At 42.2% G+C, this 19,576-nt stretch overlaps 1 protein-coding gene across 4 annotated transcripts; it reads left to right on the top strand.

The window, feature by feature from the left end:
• Positions 1 to 605: 605 nt before the first annotated feature.
• On the top strand, positions 606 to 19,049 carry mtcl3 (MTCL family member 3). Of its 4 annotated transcripts, XM_086039040.1 has the most exons (13): positions 606 to 869; positions 5,367 to 5,503; positions 6,280 to 7,045; positions 8,546 to 8,770; positions 8,877 to 9,035; positions 10,956 to 11,024; positions 12,697 to 13,016; positions 13,414 to 13,573; positions 14,101 to 14,170; positions 14,350 to 14,896; positions 14,977 to 15,106; positions 17,200 to 17,307; positions 17,462 to 19,049. In XM_086039040.1, the coding sequence occupies exons 3-12, from the start codon at positions 6,335 to 6,337 to the stop codon at positions 17,278 to 17,280; spliced, it is 2,472 nt and encodes an 823-aa protein (XP_085895166.1). In that variant the 5' UTR covers positions 606 to 869; positions 5,367 to 5,503; positions 6,280 to 6,334; the 3' UTR covers positions 17,281 to 17,307; positions 17,462 to 19,049. The 4 variants fall into 4 exon arrangements, 3 of the variants coding, with proteins under 3 accessions (XP_085895166.1, XP_085895163.1, XP_085895164.1); XR_015087955.1 differs by lacking the exons at positions 17,200 to 17,307; positions 17,462 to 19,049 and having other exon boundaries at positions 14,350 to 14,654; positions 14,726 to 14,896; positions 14,977 to 15,103; XM_086039037.1 differs by lacking the exon at positions 17,462 to 19,049 and having other exon boundaries at positions 17,002 to 17,307.
• Positions 19,050 to 19,576: the final 527 nt, after the last annotated feature.

Genomic DNA, 19,576 nt, shown 5'->3' with positions numbered 1-19,576 from the left:
TGCTGGAGAGGAGGGTCCATCAGGAGGTCGAATTTCAGATTCAGGAGGAGCAGTGTGGCTTTCATTCTGGCCGTGGATGACCAGCTCTACAACGTCACCAGGGTCCTGCAGAAAAAAAAAGTGTCCGTGCATGACATTATTTCAGGATCATTATCTGGCTAATTTCACATCCACTTACCATCTGGGAGTATCTGAATTGTTTACAACTGTATAACTAAGACAGCTTTTGAGCTGTCAGAAACCACCGTCGGATGTGATGATGAAGATGATGATGATGATGATGATGATTTTTATGATGACGCGGAGCAAGCCAGGGGACATAACGAGAATATTTATGATTGCGTAATAGCAAATACTATTGGGTTTTGTTGAATGTTTTCACTTTTTATTGCGATATTTTGAAATAAAAATAATTCTTGCAAAATAAGGCAATGTTATTCTAGGAGGAGAACGAACATCTTCTACTTCCGGGTCATAGCTTTTAGTATTTTTTTTCCCTCGTCTGTGAAATGGGCGTCCACTAGAGGGCAGACTATGCCTGTGAGAACAGTACTGCAGCGAGGTAACGCGCATGAAAAAGAGTACTCCAGTGTTGTGCAGGTTTAGCAAGACAGCCTTGCTTTTTAAAAGAACTCAACACAACACGTAAGCCGGTACTTGACCCGGTTAGTCCAACCTTTTTAAAAGAGTTCTCGTCCTCCGTCCGACCATCCACAAAATGGGACTCTGTCCGGGATGGACGGGTGGATCGTCCCCTCCCTAGGACGGAATGCCCAGCTCTGGTTAATGGGACTTCTGCTCCTGAACCTCTGCGCACATCATCTGCAAATCAGGGCTGTAGGAAGACACTTTCATCTTTACGCAGGACTGTAAGCTGCTGTCTTTTATGAAAAAATCTGATCTTGATGTGTAAGCGTTCATATTACATTACTGTATAAATGCAACCTCGGTCTCTTTCATGTGTGAACATAATGGGTCCCCAAAGTGACCCGCATGCTCAGAAGAAGAGACGATGTTAATCACGACATAGCGTTTACGGATGTAAATGTGGTCCACAGGTCCAGCGTGTGAGGGCATTTCTACAGTGAAGCGAGGAGGAGGAGGTAGATGTGGGGGTATTGGTATTTGGGGGAGATGATCGGGCGAGGCTTGTCGATCTAATTTCATGGAGACGTCGCTTGATGTCACATAGGGGTGAGCGATATGACGATATTAGATCGTTAAGGACTTTAACGTGTTGACGATCTCATAAAGCCGAAAGATCGTTTGATCGTCTACAGGGCACATTCTATGCAGTTTAGCTCTATGGCGGCTCAAAGCCGCCGACGCATACCCGAGACCAACCAATCACACCACGCACATTGCACAGTACGTGACACTCCCCGCCTCCCTGTTTGTGTGTATAGCGGGAAGTAGGGCTGTTCGATGTTGCCTAATAAGAAAATCCCAATATTTTCTCTCAAACCCGATTTTACGATTACGATTTCTTTGTAAAATAAAAAAGAATGAAAAATTAAGTATTTTTAATGTCTTTTATTTAAACTTAATTTTTCTTTCTTTGAACTCAAAATGCCTGTCAATTTAAGTTCAATGAAGGGGATCGACTGGCTAAAATGCAGCCTCCTACCAGCCCGACCAGAGCAGGGATGATTCAGGATGGTTCAGTTCTATTCCAGGCAATTTCCAAGTTTCAATCCTGGGCTCCTAGCTCACCATCGACGTGGCCAATTCCGTCAGTTGAGCATACGCTCCACTTCACTTCCTCACTCACTCGGCAGTCGGCTCAGATAGTCGGCTCCTGCAGCAAACAATCCTCCACGTGTCACTTTCTCCTCAGCCATCGGACAATCGCTTCCGCATTTCAGCAATTGGAGTGAACGCGCTACTCACGTGACCGCATGACAAACACGGAAGTAACCACCGGAAAACATAGATCTTAATACGAAGATAAGAGTAACGGAAAGTACAAATACGAAGAGAATGTACAAACGGAACACAATACAGAAAGTACAAATGGGCTACACTTAGATGCACTAAAAATAACAAAATCGAACGTGCCGATTTGAACGTTTTTTTACATCGTTTTATCCAGAAATTTCGGTTAATCGAGCAGCCCTAGCGGGAAGCTATAGCGTGGAGTCACCACGAAGCAGAGTTGGTCCCGAAAAGAAACTCCACATCCACAGTGTTGATTTGGTTTGGCTTTTCCTCGGAGGAGAAAGCACAAACCAGTTATTTGCAAAGTTTGCAGAGACCCGGTTCGGACGTCAGATGGCAACACAACAAACCTGTTTAATCAGTTGCGGAGACAGCACCCAAAAAACTACGCCGAAGGCCAAAGCAAACGAATATCAGACACATGGTAGCCAGAGGCAGCCGCTAGCTCCAAGCTAATACAACCCATGGTAACACCGTCATTTAACAAGGGCACTCCATATGAAAAAAAAAGCAAGCAGTATAAAGAATTAACTGAGGCAGTGACTTATTACCTTGCTGAAGACATGTCATGCCATGTCATTTTCCAAACCGCTTATCCTATACAGGGTCACGGGGAGTTGCTGGAGCCTATCCCAGCCGTCAACGGGTGAAGGCAGACTACACCCCGGACTGGTCGCCAGCCAGTCGCAGGGCACACATAGACACTGTCACTGAGCGGGAATTGATCCCACGCTGCCCGCACAGCGGACATGCTGAAGACATGATTCCCATTAAAACAGTGGAAAACAAGGGCTTTAAAAGACCCTTCAAAGTACTAGACCCGCAAAGTACTAGACCCGCATTACGAGCTGTGTTTTGTTTACGTTATGTTACCTTGTTGTTTACATTCACTGCACATTTTGTTAAAAATTGTTACTATTCGAATTAAAACCTGTTCAGAAAAGCTTAAAATGTCTTTTTTTTTTCTTTTAGGGTTTTATATAAATTTTAAATATGTTTTATATGTTTAACGTGAGGAAAATGGTAAAAAATTTGCAAATTAGTCTAAAAAAACGATGGAAAAAAAGAATCATGATAAAATCATGATTGTGATTTTATTTTTTTAAAATCGTGATATGATATTTTTGCCATATCGCCCACCACTAACGTCACGTCGTAACTGCGTGTAATTAATGAGCCTATCTGAGCCGTGGCTGAATTACTACTATCACCATAAATTATTCAAAACAACATTGCGAATTCGATCTCCCGGCTATCCCCTCCGCCGATGCGGGGCGCATTTTGGGTTCTGATGACATTAGTAATGTCGGATATATGCGACCTGGAGTGGTTCAGACTGCGGTCGCATTGCAAAAATTCTGATATGTATTCGATCTAGGACCACATATAAAAGTGGCCAAAAATATTGCCTTAGTAAGAAGACATGATACACATTTTTGATAATATACACTTCAATCAGACACTTATATTATATATAATTTATATTCCCAAGCCACGCAAAGCCGCAACTTAAGGAGTGAATGAGACGCAGGCGGCTCCGGCGCCGCGGGTTGCCGACCCCTGCCCTAGATGTAATCACAAAACATATCTCAATGGCACTTTCACTTACCAAATGCAGCCAAGAGCAGACTTCATATACTTATAATTCATCCCTTCCCTCCATCCATCCACCCATCCATGCATCCATCCATCCTGTGTACCGATTGTCCTCACAGCTAAGGCTAAAAGCTGTGGCCAAAAAAAGATGATTCACGACACTAATACAGTGCTTGTTCTACATTACATAGCAAGCAAGAGAGCATCTCCCTCTTTGTCCTATTTTGGCATTATATTTTTAAACAATGTGTCAATCATCATGAGGTGCATAAAAGCCTAATATCTAAAAGCAACATTAATATAGTCAGGTTCTGCAATTCAAAGAGAGTTATGCCTTCTACCAGACACAATTGACAATTCTCTGTAAGTGTTCCAAATATGTTAAAATGTTGTGCTCCCGAACATCAAGAAAATTATTGTTGAAAGTAGCAGGGAGGCAAAACCACAAGGCTTCTTTCATATTACTCACCAGACACCATTATGTAAGAGTCAAGCTTTAATTCCAAACACAACATTTCAGTTGCATCAGCGCTTTCTTGTGTTGTTGTGCAATGGCACCTTGAGTTGTTTATTGGAGTCAATTTTTATTTTGTGTATTGTTTTGGGAATGTGTACATTTATTTTGTCTATTTATTTTTATCAGGGTTGTGTTGGGAAAATGTTATTTACGCGTTGTTATTTATGTTATGGTGGTCATGTATGTCATTTATTTATTTAATTTTCCACTTTGTATAGGGTGTGGGGAAAGGGTGGCGATGGATGGCAGTAAAACAAGGCAAGCTATTGCAATTCTAACCACTGTCATAGTCTATTTGTAGCATATGGCCTTAACGTGGACGACACGTTACAGCATTGTCGTAAAGCTAAGGGTACACCTGCTACGGCAGTTGGAATAAAGACCGTTGGCAGAACAAGTCGTGTCCTCATATTTTCAGACACAACAATATTCCTAGCTTACGTATTCCTTACTTTTTGGGCTTTTTTTCTGTCCTCTATTCGCGTGTGCAATGTCGGGCCCCTTTGACCTCAAAACCCATGTGGAATACAGCCCAGCTATGCCACTGGTGTTGCAACAAGACAATGATCCAAAAGCAAATCAACAACAGAGTGGCTTCAGAAGAAGAAAATATATGTTCTGGAATGAGGCGGTCAAAATCTTGACCTCAACCCAACTAAAGATGCTATGGCAGGACCTCAAGAGAGTTATTCACTCCAGACATCCCAGGAATCTTGCTGTACTGGACCAATTTGTAAAAATGGCTCAAAATTCATCTTGATAGTTGTGCACGTCTGATCTGCAACTACAGGAAAACGTTTGGTTGTGGTTCTTGCTGCCCATCGAGGTTCAACCAGAAATTAAATCCAAGGGTTCTCTTAATGTTTCCTTCCTGTCCTGTGAATGTTTAATGTTATGCACTATAAAAATATGAAAACATAAAATTGTTTGTGTGGTATTAGATTAAGCAGACTCTGCTTATTCTTGTGATTTGGATGATCAGACTACATTTTATGACAAATCTGTGCAGAAATGTAAGGAATTCTAAATGTTTCACATACTTTCCCCTCCCACTTAGTGTAATTTGAATTTACAGTGAGGGATAATCATTAGTGAAAATTTGTGAAAATGGTTTTGAAAACAAATAGGAGAGTCATTATTTGCATTCTTGTGGAAAATTGTTGTCACGCAACCTGTTACATCATTTAAAATACAAAAAGGCCAAAACATTTATGATCATGGATCTTTAAAGTAACATTATTAGTATTAAGCAATTGGATGTGAAATGGCAGGAAATAGTATGTCAAACAGTGGTATGTTTCTCGTATCGTTACAGTCCACCAATAAGAGAGGCCCGCCCAGCAATGATGTAATGTCATGAATATGCAAATTAACTGGCTGGTGGTTGGGAGGCGCCGGAGTCGGCATCCCATCTGCCTTCATCACCACTGAGCTTCAGCATCCCACTAAAAGGTAAGAAAAGAACATGAGATGGTCTTCGTCCTCCTATTTGATCAGATGGGTGACAACAAGGGTGTGACTATTACAAAAAGCCTCCATTTGTCTGTGGACGACATGTTTAGATTGTCTGGCCTCCAACGTTGACTTACTGTTGCTTTTCACAATAGATCATCGTAAGGACATAGACTATACTATACGCTGATTTTATTTGTTTGGAGTAAGAGAGTGTAATTTAATAAATTATTTTGGAAAATAGTAAATTTTTCATAGCTGAACAGGTTATAATAAAATGTTTGAACTAGGTAAATGAAGGAAAGTATCGTGTTGTCAACCAGTACGTGCTATACTTTTATAGCTGAAGCTCGCAAGCGCTTGACTAACAATGAGTCATCGTGCTTGTTGGAAAAGAGGAGATGATGGCTGACAGGAAACGGTTGTACACATACTGGCGTTTAGCTCACCTCCGGATAATAAAATTGCCATTTGACATTTATTTGTCGTCAAGGTTAGCCCAGCATTAATAGCCTTTGACTTTGTCTGTTTTTTGTTTAATTTTATATACACGCACCCTCTAACCCCACCCCCGACGCATGCACACTGGGGTCTAATTGGCTGAGCTGCAGCTGATCCCACAAACACCTCATCAAACTGAGACTACATGGGCCGTCAGTTGTCTTGGGCGTCATCTAAAACGCCCCATTTGTCTGCATGCGCCGCGCTCAAGACTTGAAAACGGAGCGTATACCTATGCATTCGGTGTGAAGCTGAAGGGTGGTGTTCTGTTGCAGCTACAAGGTTGGGGTATGGATGTTGTCGAGGATGAGCTGAGCCACTGACACCATCATGCAGCCATCATCGTCCGCCGACTCGCCCAAGCAGGCGGACAATAGCGGCCGGAAGCAGCCGCGCTCCTCCTCCCCCGCCGGCCCTAAAGCGGCGCAAAAAGGGAGTAACCCGTCTAAGCATCTTGCCTCAAAGCAAGCAGTGGGCGCAGGGGGAGGACGAAGCAGCCGAGGTCATTCTCCCGTCTCATCGGGCAGGGAGCGACAGGCCGGAGGCGCTCCCGTATCCAAAGGCGCGGCCGCTGTTCAGGTCGCCGGTTCTGAAAGCCCCACCTTGAGCTGGGCTGCGTCAGACAGAGGCGCCACCCAGAAATCCGACGACTCCCCGCGCCTGGGCCCCGATGCATCCTCCCCCTGCAGAGCCGATCCGAACAGAGTGGTGTCGGACCAGCCCTGCTCATCCAAATCCCCCAAATTGAGGAGTAAAAACCAGAAAGGAGGGGACGTCTCAGCAACGAGTAAGAAAAGCTCCAAAAGCACAGTCGGCTGCGGACCCGGCTTCTGGAAGGAGGGGTGCTTACAATCCGAGCTGATTCAGTTTCACCTGAATAAAAGGTTAGGGAAGAATGGGACAAAGATGCAGGCAAAACCAGCATCTCCCCCAACCTTGGAGCTGTCCCCTGAGCCTGAGCCCCAACAACTAGCCCCCCAGCAGGACCAGACAATACTGGAGGAGGTGGAACGGCTTGAGGATGAAAATGATGATCTTAAGGTAAATTCTACACTCGCCTTACAACTCAAGCATGCAGCGTTAGCGTCACACTTGTTGTATTTCCATTTGCTGCATTGTAACCGTTGCTGGGCCATTCATTTGGTACCTGGGCCTTAAGTGGAGACTCACCCGACTTAATGCACCCGAGACTATTGATTCTGAGCTGCTCCAGATGCATGGCACGATTGCCTGCTGTTACTTTGCATTCTGGTTGAGTTTTGTCGGTTTCTACAGTTGTGACGTGATAGCACAGACATACAGTAGTTGTCTATTTATTAAATAACATAGCAAAAAGGTTTTAAAAATGTATCATACTCACCAGAGATGCTTATTATTGAATGCATCAATGGGGGAGTTTGGAAAAAAATGCAAAAAAAAAAAAGAAAATTCATCACTTATCACCCGGCAGATTTAAAAAAAAAAAGCTGATGCCGACATTCGTCAAAATACCAAATATCATACCAATAATCAGCCCGGCCGTAATCGTTCTATCACTACATTAAACCCGTTTTGGGCATATAAGATTGACATTGCAGCACAGAGAAGGTTCATTCCATTCCAAATCACACAAAAAATCTTAAAAAAGGAACCAAGCGAATTTTTATTTGAATGAAACTTGCTGTACTTGGTAATAGTGATGTGGCACAACACTAAATCTCAAATTTTAGGTAAACCGAGCAGGGCTTTGGGAGCTACGGCCCACCTAATTTCAATTAGTTTGGCAAAAAGGGGCGTGGCTGCCTTCCTTGAACCCTTTTATCTCAGGAACTACTGGGTCAATCTTCACAAAACATGTATTGTTGGAAGGGGAATTCAACAAGGAATCCAAATCTGAAACAATTTAAAAGATTGGTGCATATTTTAGTAACTTGACATTTAGATTAATAATTTGACCTTGAAATGACCTTAACATTTTTTTCTTCATGAAATGTAATTCCTCACAAGTTCTCTAAAACATATAAAAAAGAGATGTAAAAATTTTTATTTGGCAGCAATAAGGAGTCAAAGTACACATACCCCAAACACTCATTGAATATTCATTGGAAGTTGAATATTCATTGAATATTAGTTGCAAAAAGTGTCATCGCTATCAACAAGTGCAGCAAGTTTCATTAAAATCAAAATCCGCTTGGTTAAACCCACTGAGTGATTTGGCATGGAATGATCCAGAAGCTGAAATCTGATTGGACAAAACATTGGACATCCACACACACGTGCATGTAGTGAAAGCAGTGCAGTCAAAGGAAGTGCTAGGAAATTATGATAATAGACTGTAAGGAGTAAAGTAATACCATTTCATGCAACAAATATTATAATTGAGGTTGGTATTGTGCAGTAGGTGAGTGTTTCTGATTGTGTTTAGGCCAGCACAGAAGGCCTTGCTCCCCTTGATTGGCGACCACCGTAAATAACACATTGGTGGTACCTGAGAAATGTTCTTTATATAAAGCCTATTCAATCATATTCTGATGCCTGGCTATTTCTTCCATTGTTTCCAAGACTGAAATTGAGGAGATGCGAGCAGAGATGGATGAGATGCGGGACACCTTCTATGAGGAAGACGCCTGCCAGCTGCATGACATGCGCAGAGAGTTGGAGAGAGCTAACAAGAATTGCAGAATACTTCAATATCGCCTGAAGAAGGCTGAGAGAAAAAGGATCCGCTTCACAGAGAGTGGCCAAGTGGATGGAGAGATGCTCAGAAGTCTTGAGCAAGACCTGAAGGTAACTTTGACATGCACCGATTCAATTGTCAATCAATCTTTTCCATAGGGTCCATGCAGTTCATTGGCCTCAAGCTCGCATGATTGTATGTTCTTCCTCTAACCAGGTGGCAAAGGATGTATCTGTGCGTTTGCACCATGAGCTGGAAAATGTGGAGGAGAAAAGGACAAGGACCGAAGAAGAGAATGAGAAGTTAAGGCAGCAACTGATAGAAGTGGAAGTCACCAAACAAGCTCTTCAGAATGAGCTAGAGAAAGCTAAAGAGGTGAGGAGCCCAAAATCACTTGTGCTTATTGAGGGCTGGGCGATATGACTGAAAAGTACATCACAATATAAGTGTTTCATATTGGTCGATATCGATATATATATTGATTTTTTTTTTTCAACTATTGAAAATAATGACCCGAAGAAAAATACATTTAGGTTATTTTATTCTAACATAGTACATAACCTTTAAATTAATAAGAGGTCAATGTAACTATGAAAGAGTGAAATAAATGGTTGATATAAAGATTAAATAAACTCCATTTTAAAATATAATGTGCTTAGAAGGGCTGAGAAATGTTTGAAAACTGTCACAATCTAAGTATTTCATATCAGTCAATATTGATAATTATTGATTTTGTTTTAAACCTTTTCTTTAAATAACAGTTAACTGGTTTTTGTACATCGGTATGTAGTGTAATGTGCAGTTTGTCCTCCATCAGTGCATTGTAAATGCTTATTTGCATTAGATCTAGGTCTACCCCAAAGCAGTTGTTGACACATATATTAGCCTTCATTCAATGTTCATCCAATGTAAGTGACCAACCGTCTTTATCTTTTTAGCGGACTCATTATTGCCATAGTCCATTCATATTTTACTTGCTTGATTTTACCTTGAGTGCGATGCCGGTGTCGGTTAAGGCTAACTACTGCTAGCCTGTCAAAGACAAGAACTCCTCTACTTGTACACCATGGCTCCATCCACGGGTTTTCAATAGGGTTATCGTGCATAATATAATTTAATTGTAAGAGTTGTACTGAGTCGAGTGGTCATTTCTTTGAGCAAAGTTACAGCGCTCGCTCGCCAGACGCGAGCGTAGCGCACGGCCGCCGTCCCCGCGAGCATGCTCCGTTGAGTTAACAGCTTCTTCCTCGTTGGTTTAAAAGCTGCTTATTCTTTGGTTTAAACGCTTCTTCTTCATGTTTGGAGGCGGAAGCGCGCTGCCTACATCACGCACTATGCTGCGATCGGGTTTGTTTTTCTTTTTTTCTATCGAACGTTTTATCAAAGGCATTTTCTATTGGTATCGATCACGTGTCAATCGCGATACATATCGATATCGAATTATCGGCCCAGCCCTAGGTGAACACAAATGAAGGGTTTAAAAGGTTGTGTTCATGAAATACTCGGCACAGCATCCCTTTACAATGGAAAGTTTGTACTTCATGTATAAATCTATATATTTTCATTAAAAGTACATGTACACAGAGCTGGGCACTTTACTAAAAATTGAGCGGCTGTTATTTGTCATTCATTTGGAGCGTGGGTACCCTTCTGTCGTCCGTCATTCACCTTTTTTCGGGGTGAGGGGGGATAGTACCCGCCTATAGGCCGGTCTGCCTCTGATTTTAAACATGCTTCCTTCAGTGATTCCGACTGCACACTTCGCTGGCCGATATTTGAACAAAAAGAGTGATTCACTGCGCCAGGGAAACGTGTTCACAGCCTGGTCCATCACTGAAATCTGTCCACCAAGCAACAACAACTCACCTCGCCACGAAAAATAGACAACAGACGGACTACAGACGAAAGATGGATTAAATACATGGGCTTCCGACTATGCTTAGTCCGTCTATTTAAAAAATCTTCCCGTCATTCGTCAGCAAAACGGGCGTCCATCATTGACGGATAGATGGACCAGCCGGTCACATAGACGGAATGCCCAGCTCTGCATATATGTAGTTAATATTGCTTCTACTGTAATCCTATTTGTAGAATTGTAATGCCTGTGCAGCCCAGCACGTTATGGATAAGCCATAGTGATGATAAATGAGAACTATTGTCAAATGATATCATTTTTTTCCTTGTAAAAGATGTGTGTCCTCCAAGTGAGAGAAACAGCTGCTAGCAGCTGAAGCAGCAGATGATGATAATGATGATGATGAGGATGATGATATAATAGATGCTGTTTCCCTTCAGCTTTCCCTGAAAAGAAAAGGAAGTAAGGATCTCCAGAAAGAGAGGAAGGCTCAGCAGACCCCAACTGAGGTGAGACAGTCAGTTTTGGCTACATGGTACTATTTCCTGTACGTTAGACTCTGTTGGTTAAACGACATTGTACAGCACATAGTCAAAATGCAATAATAGCTCATAATGTAATGAGCAGCCAACCCTTTCCCAAGTTTAATTTCTGTTTTAATTTCCGCCAGTTCCATAGTCATCTTCACTATTACACCCTCTGTGATGGCTTGACAAAAAATAAATAAAAACATTAAACAGAAGGAAAAGCTATTTTACTGAATAGAAGTAAAAGAAGTGAGAAGTGTTTGATTTTTGAGGCAGATTCTTTTTCAGAACATTTTGTTGACCTTCAAACTGTATCACTGGAACGCTCAACTTCTAGAAGGTTCTACTGTAACAACATCAGATATGCAATATATATTAGTGACCTCTTATTTTTGGTTAACCTGTTGACTAATATATAGCCATCCGTATAGATTTTGTCCTTCGCTCCTAACATACATATACTGTAGTATGTAGCTGCTCGATTAAGCGATTTTGAACCGTAACCGAATTTCTGGATAAAACGATTTTAAAAACGTTCAAATCGGCACGTTCGATTTTTTTATTTTTGTTGTATCTAAGCCACCGTAGTTTCCTCTGCATTCCCCTTCCTCCCACGAGCGCACAGTCCGAAACAACAACAACAACATCCATGGCTACCATGGCGATTTTGCTATTTGCTCAGGCAAGTGAGCGTTTAGTTAATAAATCGGGCAAATATAGATCTGTAGTGTAGTGTGTGCCCCGCAGTGTTCAATACAACCCGTGAGCAATTAACTCAACGTCTAAAAGGCGTCCCTTTTTTTCTCCTCTACAACAGACCTCTGGTCCAGCCGGACTATGCATCCGTACTTAAGCTTGACAGTGCACTGTATTATTGAGTGACAGTTTTGCACTAATCATTGATTTATGTTTAAGTAAGACCAGGGAGAAAGGTGAAAGGCTGGTCACTAGCTGGTTGGCAAAATGACTTGCTGACAGACTGTTTAGTTTACAGACTTGACTGTCTAACGTCTCTCATGTTGATGATTTCGTTTCAGATGGTATATGCACTTTCTTTTTTCATTATTGGTTTAATTAAGAACATATCTGAAATCTTTTGTGTAAGTAAACTGTTGTTAATCCCAATGGATTGTTCTGTGTGTATTAAGTTAAATTGACTGGCATTTTGAGTTCAAAGAAAGAAAAATTAAGTTTCAATAAAAGACATTCAAAATACTTCATTTTTCATTATTTTTTATTTTACAAAGAAATGGTAATTGTAAAATCGGGTTTGAGAGAAAATAATCAGGATTTGTCCGCTGATAGTGTAGTGGTACACACGCCTGAGTTGTGTGCGGGCAGCGTGGGATCGATTCCCGCTCAGTGACAGTGTCTATGTGTGCCCCGCGACTGGCTGGCGACCAGTTCGGGGTGTAGTCTGCCTTCGCCCATTGACGGCTGGGATAGGCTCCAGCAACTCCCCGCGACCCTGTATAGGATAAGCGGTTTGGAAGATGACATGACATAATCAGGATTTTCTTGTTGGGCAAAATCGAACAGCCCTAGTAGTATGTATCCAAAAAGAGCATTGCCATGAAACAAAACCCCAAATATGTTTCTTTCCACGTTTGTACAGTATATCCCTAAAAGTAAATGATCTCCCTCTGAAACATAGGAAGAAAATGACGACCTAAAGTGCCAGCTGGCCTTCATCAAAGAGGAGGCTGTCTTAATGAGAAAAAAGATGGCAAAGATAGACAAGGAGAAGGATCGCCTGGAGCAGGAGCTGCAGAAGTATCGCTCCTTCTATGGGGATGTGGACAGCCCACTGCCCAAAGGTGAAGCTGGGGGTCCACCCACCACACGGGAATCTGAGCTGAAGCTCCGCTTGCGCCTGGTTGAGGAGGAAGCCAACATCCTGGGGAGGAAGATTGTCGAGTTGGAGGTGGAAAACAGGGGATTGAAGGCTGAGCTGGATGACATGAGGGAGGACAGGTGATGAATCATCAGAAAATCAATCAATTGCCTACAGCAGGGATAGACTAACTTTTGTGCTGAAGGGCCAAATTTGATTTTTGAAATGCACAGAAGAGCCAGGTCCTTCATAGAATAGGTAAAAAAGAAAAATCGATTTTCAAATGTATTTGTAAAAAGTTACATTTTCAGGTAATTATATATTTTCGAATGTCTGTTTTCCTCCCACATTCCTAAAACATGCATGTAAGCGTTAATTATGCATTCATTTAGGATTTGTTGAGATTTGCCCTGCAATTGGCTGGCGGACAGTTTAGGGTGTACCCCGCTGGCCCGGCCCATACTTTGCCGATCCCTGGTGTAATACTTGATTGGGACTGTGCGTGGACACATGCCAATGCTCATTGTCCTCTTCTAGTCTGGCGGCCGCAGGATTGGATGGCGATGACCGTGGAGGTCAGCAGTGCAGAGAGCAGAGTGAAGCGCTCTCTGAGCTGAGGCAGCAGCTGCAGCTGGTGGAGGATGAGGCAGAACTCCTGCGCAGGAATTTAGCAGATGTGGAGGAAGAAAACAAAAAGGTAAACGATCAGTGTCTATCCCTAAAAAGAATAAATCAGAGTTAATGGAAAGTCAACCCAAACATATTTTTTTCAAGAATATATTCTATGCAAGCCCATTAGTTAAAACAATGCATTCTGATAAATATTACGTAAGAGTTAATCCACCCGTTTTAGCCATCTCCGGGGGCGGTCATTTTGTTACTTCTGTCGACTGAAAATGATATCACAAATGCTCAGGGCTCAGGTAACGACCAATCTCGGCTGACCTGTGATTGGTCATTACATGAGCCCTGAGCAGTGGTGATGTCATTTTCAGTCGACAGAAGTGACAAAATGGCCGCCCCAAGAGATGGCTAAAAAGGGATGGTTTTTGCTGCTTAACTCATATTCCACAAACGCAATATTAATCAAAATGCAGTGTTTCCACTAATGGGCCTGCTTGGAACATATTCTTGAAAAAAACGTGTTTGGGTTGATTTCTACTTTAAGAGTGTGGGTTATGCGTCTTCTAACATGGAACGTTTTTTTTTCTGCTTTGTGTTTAGGTGACAAATGAACTGAACAAGCTCAAGTACAAGGCTGGATCCCACGAAGCTGGCTCAAGACACGGAGGAGGTTTGTTTGGCCTTTTTTCAGTCATTCGCAAGACAACAAGCAGCTGCAGAGCAGAACAGAGGCCCATAAATGTGTGTCTGAGGAAGAATGTGTTTCATAAGGCCTCCAGGCGGAACACATTAAAGTCTCATTTGCAGAGGTGTCCCACTTTTCACTGTTGGCTTGTTTCGACATCCCAGGAGGAAGTGACCCCGCTAAAATGGAGGCCGTCCAGGAGGAACTGAAGGCAGCCCGTCTGCAGATCAATGAACTGAGCGGCAAAGTGATGCAGCTCCAATATGAGAACCGCGTGCTGCTATCTAACATGCAGCGCTATGACCTGGCTTCACACCTGGGCATACGGGGCAGCCCACGGGACAGTGATGCCGAGAGCGACGGGGGGCGGGACGATGACACCCCCTCAGCCTCAGCCTCTTCACCTCGCCTCCTGCCACCTCACCGTAAACGGGAGGGCCCCATTGGAGGCGAGAGTGACTCGGATGAGGTGAGGAACATCCGCTGCCTTACCCCAACGCGCTCCCTCTACTCACCTGTGGAGAGCCGTTTTTTATCCAGAAGCCTGAAGGACCGGCAGCAGATGATAGACATCCGAATCGAGGCCGAAAGGCTGGGCCGGACCATCGACAGGCTCATTGCTGACACCAGCACCATTATTGCTGAGGCTCGGGTGTACGTCACCAATGGTGAGCTGTTTGCTAGGCTGGATGATGAAGATGAAGGGGGGAGGTATGTATGAGATATATGAGGTCATAGACTTTCCCATACCTTGGACTACAAATATGGAACATGCATCTCTTGCTTTGCAGGATTCGAGAACATGAGCTGCTATATCGTATCAACGCGCAGATGAAAGCCTTCAGAAAGGAGCTGCAGGGCTTCATTGACCGCTTGGATGTTCCGAAACAAGATGACAAACAACCAGAGGAACCTCTATCTGTAAGCTCGATTCAGTACACAAATGCTGTGCAAAAGTCTTCTGCTATCATGAGGTTTATCATTAGTCAGCCTCTTTATTAGAGCGCCATCTTTATGGCACATTGCCCTGGACAAACACTATCCCACTTTTTACCCTTACATATGACTGAAATGGCAATTAAAAACACTTGAGCCTTAAAGCGACACTTGGATGACCTTAACATTGGCATTTAAATAATAGATTTGCATGTAAAAATGACATCAGTACTACGGTAAATACCTCCCCCCCAAAAGACTCTGTAGTGATTTAAGGGCTTTTTTTGTGATTAGATTTACAACAAATTGGCACGCCCCCTTTTGGAGCTCGGCTTATTTTTTCGGTCTCAACGGTCTACGTCACAGTTGGGAGGCAAGCTTGGTAATAGTTCTGTTGTCTAAAACGGCGACTGATTGCCACCAAAATGCAAATTCACATTACTACTCTTGTCCACTTCAACCTGTGAAAGTATAAAAGTGTTCTGCACAAAACTCTCAGGAGGCAGACAGCCACTGCAGGGGGAGGGCAAGCAATCAGGCAAGCATGGATCTTTATTCCCCCCTTGCCTCCCCGGCTAACAGTAGGATAACGGCACGGCTAATAGCAACAGCTAGCTTCAGGCCGTTAAAACAAAAGGCGTTAGCACAACAACATTAGCTCCTTACTGTCCACCCAGCCTGCGTCTTCATGTTGCCTCCCAAGCAGTCGCGTGCGTTATTCGGCACGGCTTGCAGCCGCCAGCTTCGGCGTGAGTGAAGTGGCGTGAGAGTGAGGTAAGACCTCATCGAACAAGCGTCAATGTTCAGCGAACAAAAAGTTCCAACGAGGAGGCTGACTGGACAGCAGAGTGTGGCCGCATTGGAACGCACCGTTTTGGCAGTTATGTTCCAAATTGGACGGCGTGTTGAACAATACAATACAATACAATACAATACAATTTGGTAGAAAAACAGGGGCCATTCCTCATCCAAATAAATGTGCACGTCCACTCATTCCCACTTCAGTTTCTGTAAATATCCTGACTGGTGTTTAATGCCTCACCCATCCTAACCATGATCAGCAAAGAGCAGTGTTTTTTATTTTTTTTTTTTAAGCAAAGAAGCAGTGTGCACTCGTCCCAGCATAAAGCTATGTAGCTCTGCTCACTTCCTCGTTCTCATATAAATAACCCACGGAGAGGTTAATCCTTTTGATATGTTGAAGTAGTGGTCATCAGTAGGCATGTCCACATAGAGTTTGGTGCCAATTGATCACCGTTTTTGGACGTTATAAGCGATGAAAGTACAATGTTTTCCAATGGAGAGTTTGTAATCGGTATCCCCGTGACTCCAACCGAACAAGTATAGAACGGTAGGAGGCACGGCCATTTTCCTCATTAAAAAGAGGCGTTATTCACGGAGTCACTTATTTCCTAATTTCTACCAAATTTATTGATAAAATAGAACTACTACTGACAACTCTTTTCATTTTTCTGATCAAAAAATATATAAAATGAACTTGTTAGTGAAAACATTGCCATCCCAGCCCAACAATCCCTTTAAATAGGCAAACAAAAAATACAAAGACAAAAAATGATTAACTTACCACGACTTGAGTAAGTACCTGACCTCGCATCACACTTCAGCAACAGCAGAAACCTTCCTTTTCCTCTTAAACCTAAGTGTAAAAAAAAAGCTAACTAATGTCATTGCAACGCATACTATTTACTATTTACAGTTTTACCATGTCAAAATAATTGCAGTAAACATTTTTTTTTTAAATCAGAGCATCGTACATGGCCATTCGCATGGAACTGAAACTAATCTCTTACTTAATATATATGTTTTATGCTAACTATTTGACAATGTTGTCCTTTCCCCCCCTTTTTTCACTCATCAAGATGTTTCAGCCCATTATTTTGCTGATCCTCATTCTTGTTCTGTTTTCATCACTCTCTTATGCCACCATTTTTAAACTTGTGTTTCTTTTTACCCTTTTCTTTGTTTTGTAGGCCTCACAATTGAATGTTGTAGGCTACATCTTTGTCAATTTTTTTTCATGTAGTGCTTTATTTTAATTCTGTTACATTGCATACAAGGTCACTCAAGGTACAAGACATTATCACCTTACAAGCACGGCCCAAGCCATTTATCACTTCAGATGCTTTCAACTTCTATAGGAGACTAAACACCTTGGGGAGAACTAGGTGAGTATGCAACACATTTTCACCAAATGGAAAATGATTGAAATGTATAAGATGTATAATTAGTAGTGCTGTCAAACTTACCGCGTTATCGGGCGGTATTTAAATATTGTATTTGATTGCGCCAAAATATTTGACGCATTTAATGCATGCGCAGACTGACCGCCCATGCATAATCCCACTCAGAAGTGAGCAGCAGAGAGGACGTATGTCGCCCGCGGGAGTATAAAGAAGCATTTCGAAAGAAGAGGGCAGCTTGAAATATCCATCCATTATCAATACCGCTTATCCTCACAAGGGTCGCGGGCGTGCTGGAGCCTATCCCAGCTGTCTTCGGGCAGTAGGCGGGGGACACCCTGAATTGGTTGCCATCCAATCACAGGGCACACAGAGGCAAACATCCACACACACAATCACACCTAGGGGCAATTTAGAGTGTCCAATCAACTTACCATGCATGTTTTTTGGAATGTGGGAGGAAACCGGAGTACCCGGAGAAAACCCATGCAGGCACGGGGAGAAGCAGCTTGCAATACTGTATCAGAAATGTGAATAAATTGGTTTGCCTCAGCGACTGAGGATGAGTAGAGAAAGAGGGCTGTCTTGTTTTGTGTAATAAAGTCAGTTTAAAGTAGGAACACACGACGTGCTCATACCAACTACAGCACAGCACAGCATAAAACTCACCCGTTATATGAGCCAATCAAATTTGTGTACACTTCAGGGACCACTCGGAAATCATAACCTCTAAGAATATTACACATATAAGTGTGTATCTACAATGCACACACGCGCGCACACCCCCACACACACTTTGTTTGCATACATTTGAAATATTTCTGTCACTGTTCTGAGTCCCTTTTGCGGCCCATTGTCTACTACAGAAAGAATGTTATTAATTTGAATTTAAACATTTTAATTTTCATCTCATGAGGATTTGTTGTTGTAATAAAAAAAATTACATATGATTAGTATGTAGAATGTATATATCCGTCTTGTCTTTTATCTTTCCATTCCAGCAACCATTTTCAGAAAAAATATGACATATTTTGGAGATAGTTCCAATTGCGATTAATTACGATCAATTATTTTTTTAAGGTGTGATTAACTCGATTTTATCGGTTTTATCGAAATTTTTAATCGTTTGACAGCCCTAATAATTAGAGATCTTTTCTGGGTGGTGTAGGCATGTACTGCATGGGGTGATACCCTCAAATGTACTGTGTAACTTTTTTATCTTCACATCTTGGGAACACACCTTATTTTCACTGGAAAAAGAACAGACATTTACAGTACTGTTTTTGGAATCAAATAATAATGTTTGTATGCGGAACAAAGATGCAGATTGGCTCCTAACGAAAGAAATGAACTGCTAATGTACCACTATAAGTTGTGCTGCCTTTAATTCTGATGACTCATGACTCAATTGTGCACAGTATTTATTGGGTTCTGACAGGCATCAGCAATGAAAGGTCCTGTATATGCGGTGGCCACTTCATTTAAAATCAAATGTCATAAATCTGGAGATTAATCCAAAAAGTACTGTATAGAGTAATGTGAATGTTTAAACAAAAGACTTGAGGACTAATGATTTGTGGAATACGCTTTAGAGGAAATCAACCCAAACATATTTTTTTCAAGGATTATATTCCCAAGCAGGCCCACTAGTTGAAACACGGCATTCTGATTAATATTGTGTTTGTGGAATATGAGTTAAGAAGCAAAATCCACCCCTTTTAAACCATCTCAGCGGGCAACCATTTTGTCATTTCTGTCGACTGAAATTACATAACAACTACTCAGGTCTCAGGTAACGACCAATCACGACTCAGCTTCAGAAAACAGGTCAACCGCGATTGGTCGTTTCCTGAGCCCTGAGCAGTTGTGATGTCATTTTGTCGACAGAAGTGACAAAATAGCTGCCGCCAGAGGTGGCTAAAAACGGGTGGATTAACTCTTATTCCATAAACGCAAAATGTATCAGAATGCCTTGTTTCAACTAGTGGGTTTGCATATAACATATGTACATTGAAAAAAACATTTGGGTTGACTTCCCTTTAAAACAATGAAACCTTCAATTACACAAAATCCATCCATGCATCCTGCTTTGCCTCTTTATGGGGGTATATTCTCCTGTTCATGCTTATAAAGGAAGTCAACCCAAACATATTTTTTTCAAGAATGTGTTCTATGAAGGCCCACTATTTGAAACACGGCATTCTGATTATTATTGCGTTTGTGGAATAAGAGATAAGCAGCAAAATCCACCCGT

Source organism: Filicampus tigris, chromosome 8, assembly GCF_054856515.1.
Source record: "Filicampus tigris isolate MCC_2025a chromosome 8, RoL_Ftig_1.0, whole genome shotgun sequence".
Lineage (NCBI taxonomy): Eukaryota > Metazoa > Chordata > Actinopteri > Syngnathiformes > Syngnathidae > Filicampus > Filicampus tigris.
This window is presented reverse-complemented; position numbering and strand designations above follow the sequence as displayed.

Coding starts and splice junctions, on each gene's coding strand:
- mtcl3 (XM_086039037.1), top strand. CDS start 6,335: ATGCAGCCATCATCGTCCGCCGACTCGCCCAAGCAGGCGGACAATAGC. Junction 7,046..8,545: donor ATGAAAATGATGATCTTAAG/GTAAATTCTACA, acceptor ATTGTTTCCAAG/ACTGAAATTGAGGAGATGCG. Junction 9,036..10,955: donor AGCTAGAGAAAGCTAAAGAG/GTGAGGAGCCCA, acceptor GTTTCCCTTCAG/CTTTCCCTGAAAAGAAAAGG.